Source organism: Malaclemys terrapin, chromosome 2 (genome assembly GCF_027887155.1).
Source record: "Malaclemys terrapin pileata isolate rMalTer1 chromosome 2, rMalTer1.hap1, whole genome shotgun sequence".
Classification (NCBI taxonomy): domain Eukaryota; kingdom Metazoa; phylum Chordata; order Testudines; family Emydidae; genus Malaclemys; species Malaclemys terrapin.
Genome location: NC_071506.1, coordinates 284,266,901 through 284,282,294, shown reverse-complemented (window position 1 = coordinate 284,282,294; position 15,394 = coordinate 284,266,901). Strand labels below are relative to the sequence as shown.

The window sequence follows — 15,394 nt, the reverse complement described above, 5'->3', positions numbered from 1 at the left end:
TTCATCTATTGTGTTCCAGATGATCTGCCAAATGCCTTTTTAGCCTGGAAAGCATTTTGGCCTGTAATTAAATAGCGTCCTCTCCCAGAGGTTAGTGAGTGACGTGATGCTAGGGAACTAATGACTGAAAAAACAGTGGAGCTCAAAATAAATACTTTGTGCAAGTCTACAAATGGACTACTCCTGTCAGCTCGGGAATCTAGTGGAGCTTCCCAGATACTGAATAATGAATTTTAGGGTGCCCCAACCTCCCTGTCCTTCACTAAGAATAGCCAGCCGCAGGTTTTCATGTACTATAGGACATTTGTTTTAGAATTTTCCATGTTACAGAACTTTTCTTAGCAGTGGCTAGCTTATGTATTTAAGAATCCAAACAATTGTGCTTCAGCACTTTTGAAAAGGAATTTCAGCACTTTCCAAGTTCTCTTTCAGCTACATCTTGAGAGTACTGTTTGTAAATGGGCCATCGGTTTCAGTGTAGCCTTTTCTTACCAGGTAACAGATGCGAAGAGCCCAGACAAACGGACCTCACTTTCAAAGCCACTGTCTGCTACGACACCTCGAGCTGCTGTAAAGGGCAGCCCTGCCACGCCCAGGACAACTGCAGCGTCTCCAGTTACAACAGCCTCCGGTCTGAGAAACACTGCTACTTCCCCACCCAAAAGGCCAACATGTAAGCATTGCCCTGCTGAGCTCAGGACGAGCGCCCTTTCTTTCTAAACTGTTGCTAGCTTCTGTTGAAAAATGTTAGTATTTGGATTAGTTCACAGAAATGTAGCCACCTCTTGCAGCTCATAGCGCCCCTGACAGTTTGAACTGAGGCAATAATCAGCAAATTCCACGCTTGCACTTCTCTGGCCCCAAAAGTTTGTCACATTTAGGCCGCCATTAAATAAAGTGGCTAGTTCTTCAGTTGCAAATAAAACTATCACATTTTTGGCCACAAATGGTGAGGGCTGCTTGAGCTGTGGTAGGTGTGAACTTGAAGTGTGATAGGGGTGTAGAGATGGTGGTAGGCAGATGCATAGACATAGGGGACAGAAAATTTAAGTTTCATAAATTCAGAGTCTGAGACCGGAAGGGGACCATTAGATGATCCATTCTGACCTCCTGAATATGTAGGCTTGGCAGAATTAGATTTTTATTTTTTTGTAACTTCAACAGATATTAACGTTTTGTTTTTAAGCATTTTTTATTTTTGTCTATTTAAAATTTTCACAGGAAATTATGGGGTGGTCAGACAATAAGAGGGGTCATAACATTATTTATTGACAGTAGATGTTGAAGTTCAAAAAGTTAAAGCTTTTCATAAAAGTCTAAAACACAAATTGTCAACATCACATGTCAAAATAATCAAGTAAATACCCTTAAATCAAACTCTAAGTTCACCAGCAGCATTTTTTTTTATTTTGCCGATCTGTAAATTTCTGTTGTTATCTATGGAAATATTTTTCTGTTGGTTTGTATGTGTTGGATGAAATTGACATTTATCTATATTTACTGATAAGAATCTAATACTTCCAAGCCTGTGTATATCACAGGCCATCTACATTTCATCCTGTTTACACTTTGCTCAGTGAAGGGGTAACTTGTACTTGGCTAAAGCAAGGACACCCGGTGTTGATCTGAAGATATCAAGGAATGGGAAACCCCTCACTCCTCTTTGTAACTTGTTCCAATGCTTAAGCACCCTCACTGTTCAAAAATTGTGCCTTACTTCTAATGGAATTGTCTGGCTTCAGCTTCCAGACATTGCTTCTTGTTCTGCCTTTCTTGCTAGATTAAAGAGCCCTTTAGTATCTGGTATTTTCTCCCTGTGAAGGGACTGTAATCAAGTCAATTCTCAGACTTCTTAACATGCTAAACAGGTTGAGCTCTTTAAGTCTCTCACTGGAAGGCATTTTCTCCAGCCCTCAAATGATTTTTGTGGCTGTTTTCTGCACCCTCTTCTCCAACTTTTCACCATTCAGAAGTGGATGCAGTATTCCAGCGTCAGTCTCACCAGTGCTATATACAGTGGTAAAATCACCTCCCTACCCCTACTCACAACTCCCCTGTTCTACATCCAAGGATCACATTAGCTTTTTTTGCCACAGCATCACACTGGGACTATAGTGTGTTACTTGTCTACTATGACCTCTAAATCTCTTTCAGAACCCAGAGTCCCTCAGTCTGTAGGTATGACCTGCAATCCTTGTTCCTAGATGAGTAATTTTGCATTTGGTTGGATTAAAACACATTTTGTCTGAATGTGCCCATTTTACCAAACAATCCAGATTGCTCTGTATGACTTCCTAGTCCACATCAGTTATTACTGTGCCATTCTGTCATCTGCAAACTTTATCAGCAGTGATTTTATATTTACTTCCAGATCACTGATGAACATGTTGAATAGCACTAGGCCTTGTGGCAGACCCCATTGACCCCTACCAGAAACACTCCCATTCAGTGGTGATGATTTCTCATTGACAGCTAATTTCTGAGACCTCAGTTAGCCACTTCTTAATTCATTGAATTTGTGTTTTATTGATTTTGTATAGTGCCCATTTTTAATCAGAATATCAGGTGATACTATGTCAAAAGCCTTATGAAAGTCTGTCTGTTGCATCGATGCAGTTACCTTTATCAACCAAGCTTGCAATCTCATCGAAGAATGAAATCCGGTTTGTCTGACAAGATCTATTTTCCATTAAACCACCTTGACTGGAATTTAATCATATTCCAATTCTTTAATTCTTTACCTATAGAGTCCTGTATGACCTTTTCCACTATTTTGCTTGGGACTGATGACAGGACTAACCCCCCTACAGTTACCCTGCCATCTCACTGGCCCTTTTCAAACATTTCCACAGCATTAACACGCTTCTGGTCTTCTAGAATTTCCATGGTACTCCAAGATTATTTAAAAATGAACATCTGCAGGCCAGTGATCTTCTTAGGCAACTCTTTGGGACTGTTGGCTGTAAGTTAACTGGTCCTGTTGATTTAAAAAATGTTTATCCCTAGGAGATGTTATTTAACATCCTCCTTAGTTCTAATAGGCTGGAAAATACTTCATCATCTTCATGTGATTGGAGTACATCATCCTGCTTCTTTCCAAATACAGAACAGAAATAGGTTTCAGAGTAGCAGCCGTGTTAGTCTGTATCCGCAAAAAGAAGAACAGGAGTACTTGTGGCACCTTAGAGACTAACAAATTTATTAGAGCATAAGCTTTCGTGGACTATGCATCCGAAGAAGTGGGCTGTAGTCCACGAAAGCTTATGCTCTAATAAATTTGTTAGTCTCTAAGGTGCCACAAGTACTCCTGTTCTTCTTTTTTCTTAGAACAGAAATATTTATTGAACACTTCTGCCTTTTCTGCATCATTAGTAACAATGTTACCATCTACATCTAGTAATGGGCCTACACCATTGCTAGTATTTATTTTGTTCCTGATATTAACAAAAACAAAAAATTAAATAAACCACCTCCTTCTTGGCCTTAGGCCTGCCAGCCATGGAATTTCCCTGAGGTCTTTAGTGTCCCTTAGCAATTTTCTGCACTTCATAACTTCTAATTTATATCGATTGCTTTATATTTCTTTTGGGGTTTTTTGGCTTCTAATTGCTCACTTCAATTTGCCACAATCAGGATAGGCTGTCAGCCAAAGTTGTCCTCTGTCTTGGTTGGGGAATTGTGGCTTTTTGACCATCTAATTACCTTCTCTTAAATAACTCCCAATTTTTATTTACCTTTTTCTGTCTAATTTTTTCTTCCCAATCAGTTTGGCTCATAAGTTTCATCAACTTTTGGAAATTTGCCCTTTTGAAGCACCAAGTATATCTATTATTGCTTGGGACTGTCTTTTATTTGCCTACATTGAATGTAATCAGGTCATGATCACTGGTCCCTTGGCAACCACCAAATTCCAATCTCTTGAATAATTCATTTTTGTCCATCGTAGTAAGGTTCAAAACAGTAACCTTGTATTGGGTACAGTGCCTTCATGGGTCAGAAAATTATCTAATAAAATTATCATCAGGTTAGAGATGATGCCAAAGTTTATAGATACACAAGTTTGCCAAGGGATGCATTTTTGCCTTTGATATTAAATGAAGACAGTTGAGAGAAGGCCCCAAACTGATTTAAAGAGAAGTAGAGAGGGGGAGTCATTAAAGGTGTCAGTTGAATGTCACTAGCAAGCAATTGCTGAGATGTGAGAAAACCATTATATAAAAATGAATAAAAGTAAAAATAAAGCGACCTTTACCCACCATCCTGAGGCCTAACCATCTTATGACATTCTCTAGCCTCCCCGAGACTTTATTCTATGGGATTGAGTCTACCTCTGAAGGACATGAGTTTTACCATATCTTGTGAAATAAGAAGCTGCTTTTGTAATGAGAGGCAGTTCACCCAGGCATGGGGAGCAGCTGATTTTATGAGATACTTTGGGGTTTCCCTCTAAATAGCAGGAAAGAGGCTAGCCCTAAAATGAGTAGCAGTCATCCTTTTTTGCATCTCACAAGTATGCACTGGGGGATACAGAAGAAGCGGATATCTAAGAAGCAACGGCGACTGTATGACCACTCATAGAAACTATGCCAGCCACCACAAAGGGTCGGTCTGTGTGTTGGCTTTCACTCCCAGTAACACCGTTGAATCTGTTCACAATGAAACCATGCAGAAAAGATTGACTGTTTTTGTACTCTTTAGCTATCAAGACTGAAACAAAGCTTGCAGATGCCAGGAAGACCTCTGCGAAGTCACCATCAGGTAATGTCCCTCAGTTCCTGCATCTACATGCTTCTCTACTTGACTCCAGAAATGTGTTCAATCAACATGTTACGCAACTGTAAAGATACACAGTATTTGTCTGCTTGATGCGATTGATATTTACTCAAACTTCCCTTTCTGCTATGATTATTGCAGCAGACCTGAGCCGCCCAAAGAGTGCGCCTGCAAACTCTGCGAAGAGCAGCGCCACTACCCCTACTGCTACAACCCCAGGTACTCCTGCCTCACCTGGAATCGCCACCAGCCGCCCCAAACCCAAGCCAGCTGCAGCCAGACCCGCCACAGCATCGAGTGCAACTCCAGAAGCTAAAAAACCATCAACAGTTAAAGCTCCACTTAAAACCAGCACTGTTCCCAAGCCACCTCGCCCAACCAGCAGTGTTTCTGCCCCTGACCTGAAGAACATAAGATCCAAAATTGGATCAACAGATAACATTAAACACCAACCTGGTGGAGGAAGGGTAAGTCTCCTCAATCGGCTTTTAGGACTACTCATGCATTTAAGAGCTATTGGTAGTCCCTCACCGCTTTCAGTCACTCTGTGCTCACTGGCTTTCCTATATTCAGACTCTGCAGAGCTCCTTTTAGGTTCCCCATGTGCACAAGGCAGCACCATTATCATATAGACTTTAAACTTTAAAAGGTTTCATGGAAGTATTTGGAATATGAACAAAATTTCACAACTCTTTGATATGGAGAAACAGAGCCACACTCCTGATCTGGAGACTAGCTTATGTGAAAACTCAGAGCTCATGTATATTCCAGAGTATCTGAGCAGGGGATTTGGGACTGCTGAATTGTTCACCAGGTAGAGTAATGTGCCACTATGTGGAAGATCTGGATTCAGGAGCAGGTCCCAGGACATACTGTCTCTGTCGACATGAGCAATGTGCTGTACCGGTCAGGCTTCAAGCAGAGGTGGAGTAGGGCAGCATGTGCTGTTCTCAGGGCACCCTCTGGTGGCCACAGACAGATAACTAAGGAAGGGGGAGATGGATTGAGAGAACTGCCATGGGAAAAAGTAGATGCCCAGGTTGAAGGAGTGGGTAGGACATAGCTTGAGGCCTCATTTAATACAGAGGTGCTAATTAATTTTTTTCCCTGTGGTTCTCTGAATGAGAAAAGCCTTGGAATATTTTTATGGAGTTCCTTCTAAGGAATCATTAGACTGATTAATGTGTATTCATTTTTAATCAGATGGTAATCATTAATGTTTCCATCCTATACATCTTGTAGTTGCAGAAACATGAACCTATTATCAGACATCATATAACAGATACTCCCAAACTTTGTCTGACCGAGTATTGAATTAGCAACCTGCCTTTAGTCTGAGGGCTTTACTTTGTGTAAAATGGAGCAAACTGCAGCACCCTTACTTTTAATACAGAAGAGTGGTCTCCTGAAACTGATTTTCCATTCTGATCTCTGTCACCAAGGTGAAGCACTTTTTGATGGGAGCCCTAGTCTCTGAAAGGCACACTACTCATAAGGGCAGTCATGCGCTGCATTGTAGTATACCATAAACCATATCACCTGCTGGAAAAAGAAGGTACCACCGAACTGTTAAAAGTCCAGCGTGTTATACCTGTAGACGGTCATGACCTATTCCTCAGAGCCAAGAAGCCCAAAGAGTGCTTCCACGAGTATGCATTGGGGTACACAAAAAGTGGATATCTAAGTAATGACAGAGAATGTCTGGCTCTTTAGGGAAAGCTGTGCCAGCATTCACAAGGGGAGAAGCTTCCAAACAGGGTAAACCAAACCTGGCTGGAGGACTTGGAAGTGAGAACCAGGGGAGCAGTGCTCACAAATTGAATGCAAGTCAAAACTAGATTGGAGGTTCACTAACACTATAAGGTCCTTCAGAAATCTGGTCAGAAGGAGCTCTAAAGCTCACTTTAATTTTTTAGACTGTTCCAGATTTCCAGAGGCACGTGAAGCTTTCTGACTAGACTTCAGGGCTGTCTGTTAAAGGAGCATTGTTTGGTACAATGTACTCCCTTGTTTTGTTGGATCATTTCCATTTCATAATAGCAGTGTGTTAGAATGTACGTTAACATAGACTGTATGTCAAAGAGAATCATTGTATTTCTTGCAGGGCTTTTAAAGTCTTCTCTGTTTATTAGGACACTCCTGTTTTACTGCTGTATTATTAATTGGTTCAGCAGGGTACAGGGCTGCTGCAGAAGCCCTGGTTTTAAAATATTCAGCCTTGAGTGCACTCACCTTTTGTGGTGAGCATTGGTTAAAAAGTCAGAAATCAGCAGAAAAATGGGTTCTCTCAGGTTGACACTGAGTCTTTTCCAAAACTGCAAATCCTCACGCTGAACTAACTGCAACTTTTTGCCTTTGCACCAATCTAGATTAACTAAATCTTAATACATAGGATTAGTCGTGTTTCTTCACCACTGTCCTCAGCATAATTTATAGCATGAGCCAAATTCGGGTGGTGAGGGAGATGAGTAATGGAAATACAGTGCAGACACACCCCGCAGAACGCCTACTGTAGTAGCGTTTTAGGGGTGGGAAGAAGTCTCCAGGTAGACCTGTGGAGCTAAAAAACGGTAACATAGGCTCAGCGGTCAGGACAGAATCTGGCACAACTGTTCAGTTATTATGAGGCCGGACATAATTCTTCCACAGAGCCTTGACCCCCTACCCCACTAGGAAGTGCTAAAATTCTGATGCATGAAGGGATCGCTCAAGAGTTTCACTTGTCTGAGTGAGACTGAGCCTTCTGCTTTACCAGTTCTCACCATTTTAACATGTTGATTTATAAAAAGTTCTCCCTGGCTTGTCCAGTCCACTGAATCTATCTTGGTTGTTGATTTGAATTCCATCATTTCCTTCCATCATTTCCTTTGATTCTCTTGGTTAAAATCATCCTCCATTTGTCTCCATCTAGGCTAAAGTAGAGAAAAAACCAGAATCAGCCGGTGCGGCGCGAAAGTCTGAACCCAATGCAGTCTCTAAAATGGCTACTACTAAAACAACTGTAACAAAAGAGGGGGCACAAAAGCAGCCCAATGGGAAAGTGAGTTTTGTTTCAGTCTTTTATCCCTGAAAGATGAAAGGAAAACTTTTTTCCATTTGAGTCACTTTCCCTTCTATTTAGCTTTTATGCTTTCTCGTGTCAGTGTCACTGTTCCCTCCCTCCCCCACCCGCACCTTTTCCACATCTTTCCTGTATGTCCTGACACTGCCAGTAAAATGCAGTCAGAAGTATTCCTACTGACTTCACATACCATTTTTTTCAAGGCCTGACTTACACATTGTTTGAGTGGTGGGCTCTGACTTCACTTTTATATAGGCTAACTCTAAGATGGGCTGGTCTTCTGTGAGGAAAACCTCCCTTCTCTATGGATGCTGCCAGTTTGGGATTAGGAAGAGGGATCAATGGTCCTGGCACTTTCAAACAAAACAAAATGGAGAACTGGTGACCTAATGTTCTCCCTGTAACTTTCCAGACATAGTTTCACCAATACTGTTCTCTAACCCCTCACAGCTGGCGGTTGCCAATTGTTGGCGTCCTACCCTGAAGTTCTGTCATGAAGTCTTATCCCAGATCTGAGCTATGTGGGGGAAGTAGAGAAGAGGAGGGCTGGCAGTGAAAGTTTAACTTGTGAGCTGGTGCTATCTTCTGAGATACCATCACGTAGACCTTATATATGTATAGGATGGCATTGGCCTTGCTCTTAAATGTTTTGCTCCTCTGAATTAGAGCCAGCAAACTGGTAAGTTTCCATGGCAGGGTAAATTTGAGGGTCCTTGTTGCACTGAATCCAATCTACCTAAATTGGCAAGTATCCTTTGAAAAATCCATGTTGGTGGTTCTAGCTACAGGTGATATCTTCAATGTACAAAACCAAAGTACTGTAAGAGGTAAAGCTTCCACCCCATATTTAATTTATCTTGTTGTACCATAGGTGTTTCTGAACATGCTGTACTGTAAGTAACCTCTAGGACTGAACTTGAGGACTGGTCATAACTGAACTTTTTTTTTTAAGAATAGAGTTGTAGTTTTCACTTAACTTTTGAGGGTTCATAGCCTTAGACTTGTTTGTGTGTTTAATGGATCTGGAACTGTTTCAGTTTGTTAGATACATTGTTTCTCCTGTATCTGGCTGGCATCAGACTGCTGCCAATTAAGTTAAATTGGTGGTTTGACAACCTTCCATGTAGTTATTGCTTTCAGGATTAGGCTAAACTGCTGAGAGGTTTTCAGATGCATTGCCTAGGATTTGAGTCGTTCCCAGGCAAACTGGAGTAGTTAAAAACTGCAGAGACTAACCAGGAGGTTGTCAGAGGCAGTGACTTGGATCAACGAGGTGAAAGTGTGTGAATGAAGGGATGGAGATGGCCATGTTAGTTCTCACTGCTGGAATGCATGGCTGAACATGCTCTGAGGAAGCTAGCATACACAGTCTTCTTGGCAGCCAGGCGCTCTTGTATTGCTCATCTGTACAATACGCTAAGAAAGTGTTGTCTTCCACCATAGCACTTAAGCTGTCACCACTACCACTGTCTGCTTAGCTGTACTCTGCCTCTCCTTGTTTGTTCACTCTTTTTCTCTCTGTCTTTCAAGTTCTTTCACACCTAATACTGAAATTGGATTGAAGTTTAACACAGCTCTTTGTTTATCCACCATGTTACAGCATCACTCCAGCCTGTCGTATGACAGTTCTAACCAGTCCTCTTCCCTTGTGTTGTTTTTCCATTCTGTAACGCTCTAGGTCCAGATAGTCTCCAAAAAAGCGAACTACAGCCATGTTCAGTCCAAGTGTGGTTCCAAGGACAATATTAAGCATGTCCCTGGAGGTGGGAATGTAAGTATGGGCTCTGGACAAGCTGTCTTTCTACTAACTTCTGTTCTTGTTCTGCTTTTTTATGTGGTCTCTTGAGAATATTCTGTTTCAGGCAGATGAGCACGGCAGAATTAAGATTTCTGGGAAGTGTGTAGGTAGACTTTTCCCTAAGCTGAAGTAGGTTAAATGTGTGAGCATATGTTACATTTCACAGCCGTGCATTCGACCCATTTCCCAGGGATCTAAAGCAAGGAGGACTTTGTATCAGGAGAAGGACTTTGAAACACTTCTGGGGGTGAAAGTTTCCATTCTTTGTTTAGTTACTAACTTAAGAGCGACTTCTAACATTCAAGGCTACTGGTTTCACTGGAAATTGCTGAGGTGTTGCGAGCTAATATTGTGAGGGTTGTATATGAACTTCGAGTACGCGCTATGGATTTCAGCTGGAGGTAGTATTGCTAGGTGCCTCGAGCTGAGTGGGCGGAGCAATGCCAAATACCCATCTGGATGCTGTAAAACTATAGGCTTTAAAAAGACGTCCTGTGTTGACCTGACAGGTCACCTGTTTCCCAGCAGACACAGCTTGCATTACCTTTAAAAAATATATATACATCTGTGCCAAGGTTTGTTTACTTCCTAAGTAGTGATAGTTTCTGGGAATGCAGAGTGTGGGTGCTAGTAGCAATAGCAACTTTGCCACTGTTTTAAATAAGGAGGGTGACCGGGTGGAAGAGTCTGTTTCTTGCTGCTGCTAATTTTCCATTGTCCCTGTGCCCAACACACTGACAGCCATTGGCCGCTGAAGTTCAGAATCCCTGGACTGAATGGGAGTGTCACCTGTAGTGATGTCCTGGCTTCCCCTTCTCCATTCCGCTGACTCTATGCAGGTGTGGGATTAAAAACTTATTAATGCAATGCTGTTTAAAAGCGCTAAAGTAAATCCCTTCAGCTCCTCTTCCAGGAGGAAATCTGCATCCTTGGCCCGAAAATAGTCAATGGTTGGAGGCAAGCTTAGTGCTCAGTGCCTGGTCACCTGCTTCTGCATCTTGAGCACTTACTACTCGCTGGATTCGGAGGCTGTAAATGCTGCCTTGAATATTGCTTGTGGTGCAGGGTCATGCTCTGTAAGCACCTTCTTGAGAAATATGCGTGTAGTTGTCTCCATGGTTATGCATCAACTCTTGCATTCAAATTCTTTCATAAGTTACTGCAAGAAGATCCTGAAGATGTTCATGGTGGGTTTTATTAAAAAAGCTTGTTAAATCAAAGTCTAGTCATCCTTTTCACAGGTGGATAACAACCTTTCCTTCCAGGTGTAGGAAGAGCCCAGCTACCAAGGAATACAGGTGTAATTTTTATTTAATCAGGCTTTTGTTCTCTTCAAGATTTATGACTGCTGAGACTTTTTATATTTGTGCTGAGATTGTCTCACATTTCAGTTTGCCAGTGCTTGGCATCATAGTGTTAGTTACACATTTGTATCCTCCATGGATTCCTAATCTTCTTGGGGTTGGAGTGTGTGTAATCTCCTGTGGAGGCGATTTCCTAGGTGAACTCTACTTTGTGCTCTGCAGCTCAGTCAGGAAGATTGGGGTGGAGGTGGTCAAAGACTGGCTCATCAACTGGTGTTTGTGTGCGTGTACAGTGTTGTTTTCTGGCTATGGTACATTCCTGTTTCTTGCTGCTAACTTGGTCTAACTGTATCCCCAGAGCTCGGAACATAATGTTTAGATATAATCTGGATTGCTGGCACAGGTTCTTTCAGCCGTACTGCTAAAGAGCAGCTGTTATGCACCCAAAGGGGCTTTATTTTATAAACCACTCCTTTTCTGTTGATTGGTTTTTTGTACAGTACATTTCTGGCTGGGCCTCATGTACATTTTCCTCCTCTGTTATCAACAGACATGTTACAGAATAAAACCTTGGCTTGTGGGGAATGTTTTTCACTTTACACTAAAAATCCCATGTAATAAACCAAGAAACCTGTCCTCTTCTCTCGGTTTTACTGTTCTTCTGTCCCCTCTAGGGGATGTTTCCAGTTCTAGGGAAGAGGTATCCTCTTTCAGCTCTTTGTTCTCCCAATCTCGCTCTTCCTGTCACCACTACATCTCTCCTCCTCAGTCCACTAGTTAAGCTGTTCACTTTAAGAACAGAGAATAAAGTGCTTATCATTTTCAGGTTCCAAATGCCCCAAAGCCAGCTTCAGGCAGCCGCTCCCAGCCGTCCAGCGCCCCCAGACCCAGCCCAGGCAGTACCAATGTGAGTAGAAGAGCCAGACTGGCACACCTGGCTTCTTATGATTAGATTTCCTTTTGTCCGTTTTGCATTCCCTCTGCTATTCCTGGGCACTGGACCAGATGTCCACTTCTGAGGCATTTTCTGTCCAGTCAGACAGCATGAGAGAGAGTTGTCTCATTGCATCTGCTCACAGAAACTCCCTGTTCTTAAAGTTTTTAACCATACAGCTGATGGGAATGATTGAAAAGTCCACGGTTCCAATGCTACTCTCTCCTCAATAATGGCTGTTGGGCATTTGGGGGGAAGCAGAGTGGTTAGCAAAAGCTAGCTATTCAGGGTTAGTGTTGCCATTTAAAAAAAAAAAAAAGGTCTACTGTGGTAGAAGTGACTGGGACTCGCTAGCCAGTTCATTCAGTTACCGTCTGGGTGGGTGGGTGGGGAGGAACTTGCTCGCTCTGCCTCCTGTGTGCAGAGGTGGTGATTGACTGTCTGGAGACTGAGAAGTTGAGGTCGAAAGCTGTAGACTATTTTACAGCTTTCATTACGTTTAGTAGAAAGACCTCAAAGCATCTAGCGTTAGATTTTACCTGGAAATAGCGTTCGTTATATTTTTATAAATAAGGAGAAAAAATACAAAAGCAAAGCAGTAGAAATAAAATGCCTACGGTAAGTTTAAACCTAGTGAGGAGTAAGACATTAGGATAATCCATCATTTACGGCATTAGTTACAATGAACGACACCTACGACGTTTATAAATTGACATCCTGTTTCAACTTTACCATGTCAGTTTCGATTTTACGATGCTCTGTCCGACATTGTTCCTATGGGAATTTCGAGTTACGACGTTTTCGACTTACAATTGGTTCCTGAAGATCTCATTTTATCATAAAAGTCCGAGGACAACCTGTCTATTCATTTTATCCCTGTTGTCAAAGGGTCTGGGTGAGATCATTCGGAATTCTTCTAAGAGCATGTGGGTTCTTTGGTGCCTTGGGGCTACCACCCTGCTAATGGAAAGTGGACGGAGAGTGGGTTAGAGAGGTGAAAAACTAAAGGAAAGCAACAGTCACGCTTCCTACCCAGAGTGCCTAAAGTCACGCAACTAAATCAGCACTTCACTTTGGCCCCTGAGTCTGAGAACATGCCCTTTAGAGGGACAAGTTCAATAATTCAAGTTAGGCTTTGTCTACACTGACAACTGAACGACAACATTTTGTCGTTCAGAGGTGTTAAAAAACGCACACCTCCGTTCCCGAAAGACACAAGTTTTGTCAACGAAAAGTGCCGGTGTGAACGGTGCTTTGTTGGCAGGAGCGCGCTCCTGCTGACAACACTACTGCCACTTGTTGGGGGTGGAAGTTTTTTGTCGGCAGGAGAGCTCTCTCCTGATGACAAACTGCAGCTACACCTTTTAGCGGCACGGCTGTAGTGGCACAGCCGTGTTGCTAAAAGCTGCATAGTGTAGACAAAGCCTTAGTAAGAAGTGGGAGATTGAGACTCGTACAAAGAAACAGCTGTCCACAACCTAAAGATTTTGTGAGAAATCACAATGACTTCTTCAAGGTCCTCGTTCTTGTGTCCAGTTTTTACCATTCAGTTAGCCAAGCGACAGAATCTTAGTCCAGTTCTCACCAAACAAATGGTCCTATCATAAAAGCCATCATCACTAATTGGCAACTTTACTGGCAGACTCTGTGATGATCAAAGACTGAATGGTGCATGGCCACTGAACTCTCTTATAACCCCCAGAGAGCTCATTGGCTCCTCCAGGTCAGGACTGAGAGACATTGGCATGGGACAATATAGAGGGGGCTTATATTACGTCTGTCTGGACTGTACCTATTCTGTGAACAAACAGAGCATTGAATCCAGCACCCTATGCAAGCACTAAACGAAATCACACAATTGCTCCCTCCTCCCCCCAAAAAAGCCAAGTTACAAATACAAAGCTTCACATGTGCACACAGGGACTCCTGAAACTTCTCAGTAGGCTCTTAATGGGATTCATCATGGCAATTGCAATGGTTTATACGCTCCCAGACCTGAAGAAGAGCTCTGTGTAAGCTTGAAAGCTTCTCTCTCTTACCAACAGAAATTGGTCCCAGAAAAGAGATTACCTCATTCACTTTCTCTCTCTAGTTTATAAAGAGGTGAACTCAATAATAAGGAAATACTTTCATTTTGTTTATATGAATAATCTGATACTGCATATTCCAAGCAAAAGAGGAACGAGATAAGAAGATCTTCCCAAGTCTCCGCGCCCCCCTCCTCCCCGAGTTAGTCCTATTAAAATAACTAGAAGTTATTAATTCCTTGTGGGGGAAATCTTGGTGATATAGCATCTTCCATGCAGCATTTTACAAATTAACCAGGCAAGAATAACTTCATTTGCCACTGAAATGCAGCTTCCTCTGGGATGGAATAGGTTAACTGTTTGGTGACACACAGCAATGCTACACAGCAGGTTAGGAGCAGAAGCGGAAGAATCACACATGCTACTGAAACTCCAGGAGGCACAGTATAGTTACTGAAGCTAGAATTCAGCCCAGGTATCAGGGCTAAAATCCCATTCTGGGGGAAAAGGCTGTGAAATCTTTAATGGCTTAAAGTAGCAACAGCCTTGGCTTTACATCTTTTCCAAAAGAGGACACTTCCACCAGCAGCCCTAGGCTAACTTCATGCTGGGACATTGACTCATTACTGACCCAGAAGAAGGCCATCTATTGAATCACTTACACTACTGCTGTTGCTGGTTTTCTGGAGGTTTCCCAGTCAGGTATTGATCAGGCCCAAATGTGCGTAGTTTGAGATTTGTCAAGAAAACAACCTTGTGATGATGTTGCTGCAGCAAATAAAACCCAGTAAATAAAATATATGTATTTCCATAGCTTATCTCCAAGAACCCCCAAATCCAGCCTGTTTTTATAATAGCAGTAAGACACAGTCTTAGGTCTGGCGATGCAGTCTATCCCCACACGTAGCAGCGCATGCCTGTCAACATGCCCTAAAGAAACAGACTTAATATCGGGTGGATCCACATCTTGGTGTGTTGGCTGAAGATGGTAGAGAAAAAGTTGGAGCCTATGGTATATGCTTGGCACCACAGCAGGATAGCCTTACTCCAAATGGACCAATACAGATAACTTCTTTCCTGGCACTTGGCTGAAGGCAACATGGGACAGGTTTAAAAGTCAAGGCTGGCGTTGGATAGAAACAGTCTGGGGAACTTGGTGGTGGAATTGGCTTCTTTGGTCAAACGTTAATACTCATATGCATATGCCATAAGAGAGACTCATTTCTGGTCACTATCCATCTCTTCTGGTTTTATTCAGTACATGTTTCTACTTGCACATATTCACCCTTTGTTGGCTGGGACAGGGCTTTTGATAATACTAATGAATGTTTGCCTTTTTCCTAAGAATTCTTGATTATCACTTCAAAAGTTTTTTTTTCTCTTAATTAATTGGCCTCTCAGAGTTGGTAAGACAACTCCCACCTGTTTATGCTCTCTGTATGTGTGTATATATATCTCCTCATTATATGTTCCATTCTATATGCATCCGAAGAAGTG

General features: G+C 42.3%; 1 protein-coding gene across 9 annotated transcripts in view; it reads left to right on the top strand.

The window, feature by feature from the left end:
• Nucleotides 1-15,394, top strand: part of MAP4 (microtubule associated protein 4) — a 258,149-nt gene that overhangs the window by 235,504 nt on the left and 7,251 nt on the right. For 4 of the 9 annotated variants that reach the window (XM_054016829.1, XM_054016828.1, XM_054016824.1 and 1 more), the window contains 6 exons: nucleotides 496-673; nucleotides 4,699-4,758; nucleotides 4,915-5,240; nucleotides 7,685-7,813; nucleotides 9,513-9,605; nucleotides 11,763-11,843. In XM_054016829.1, the coding sequence (XP_053872804.1) occupies nucleotides 496-673; nucleotides 4,699-4,758; nucleotides 4,915-5,240; nucleotides 7,685-7,813; nucleotides 9,513-9,605; nucleotides 11,763-11,843 (867 nt within the window). The remainder of the gene's footprint in view (nucleotides 1-495; nucleotides 674-4,698; nucleotides 4,759-4,914; nucleotides 5,241-7,684; nucleotides 7,814-9,512; nucleotides 9,606-11,762; nucleotides 11,844-15,394) is intronic. The other 5 variants (XM_054016827.1, XM_054016831.1, XM_054016830.1 and 2 more) reach the window with 5 other exon arrangements.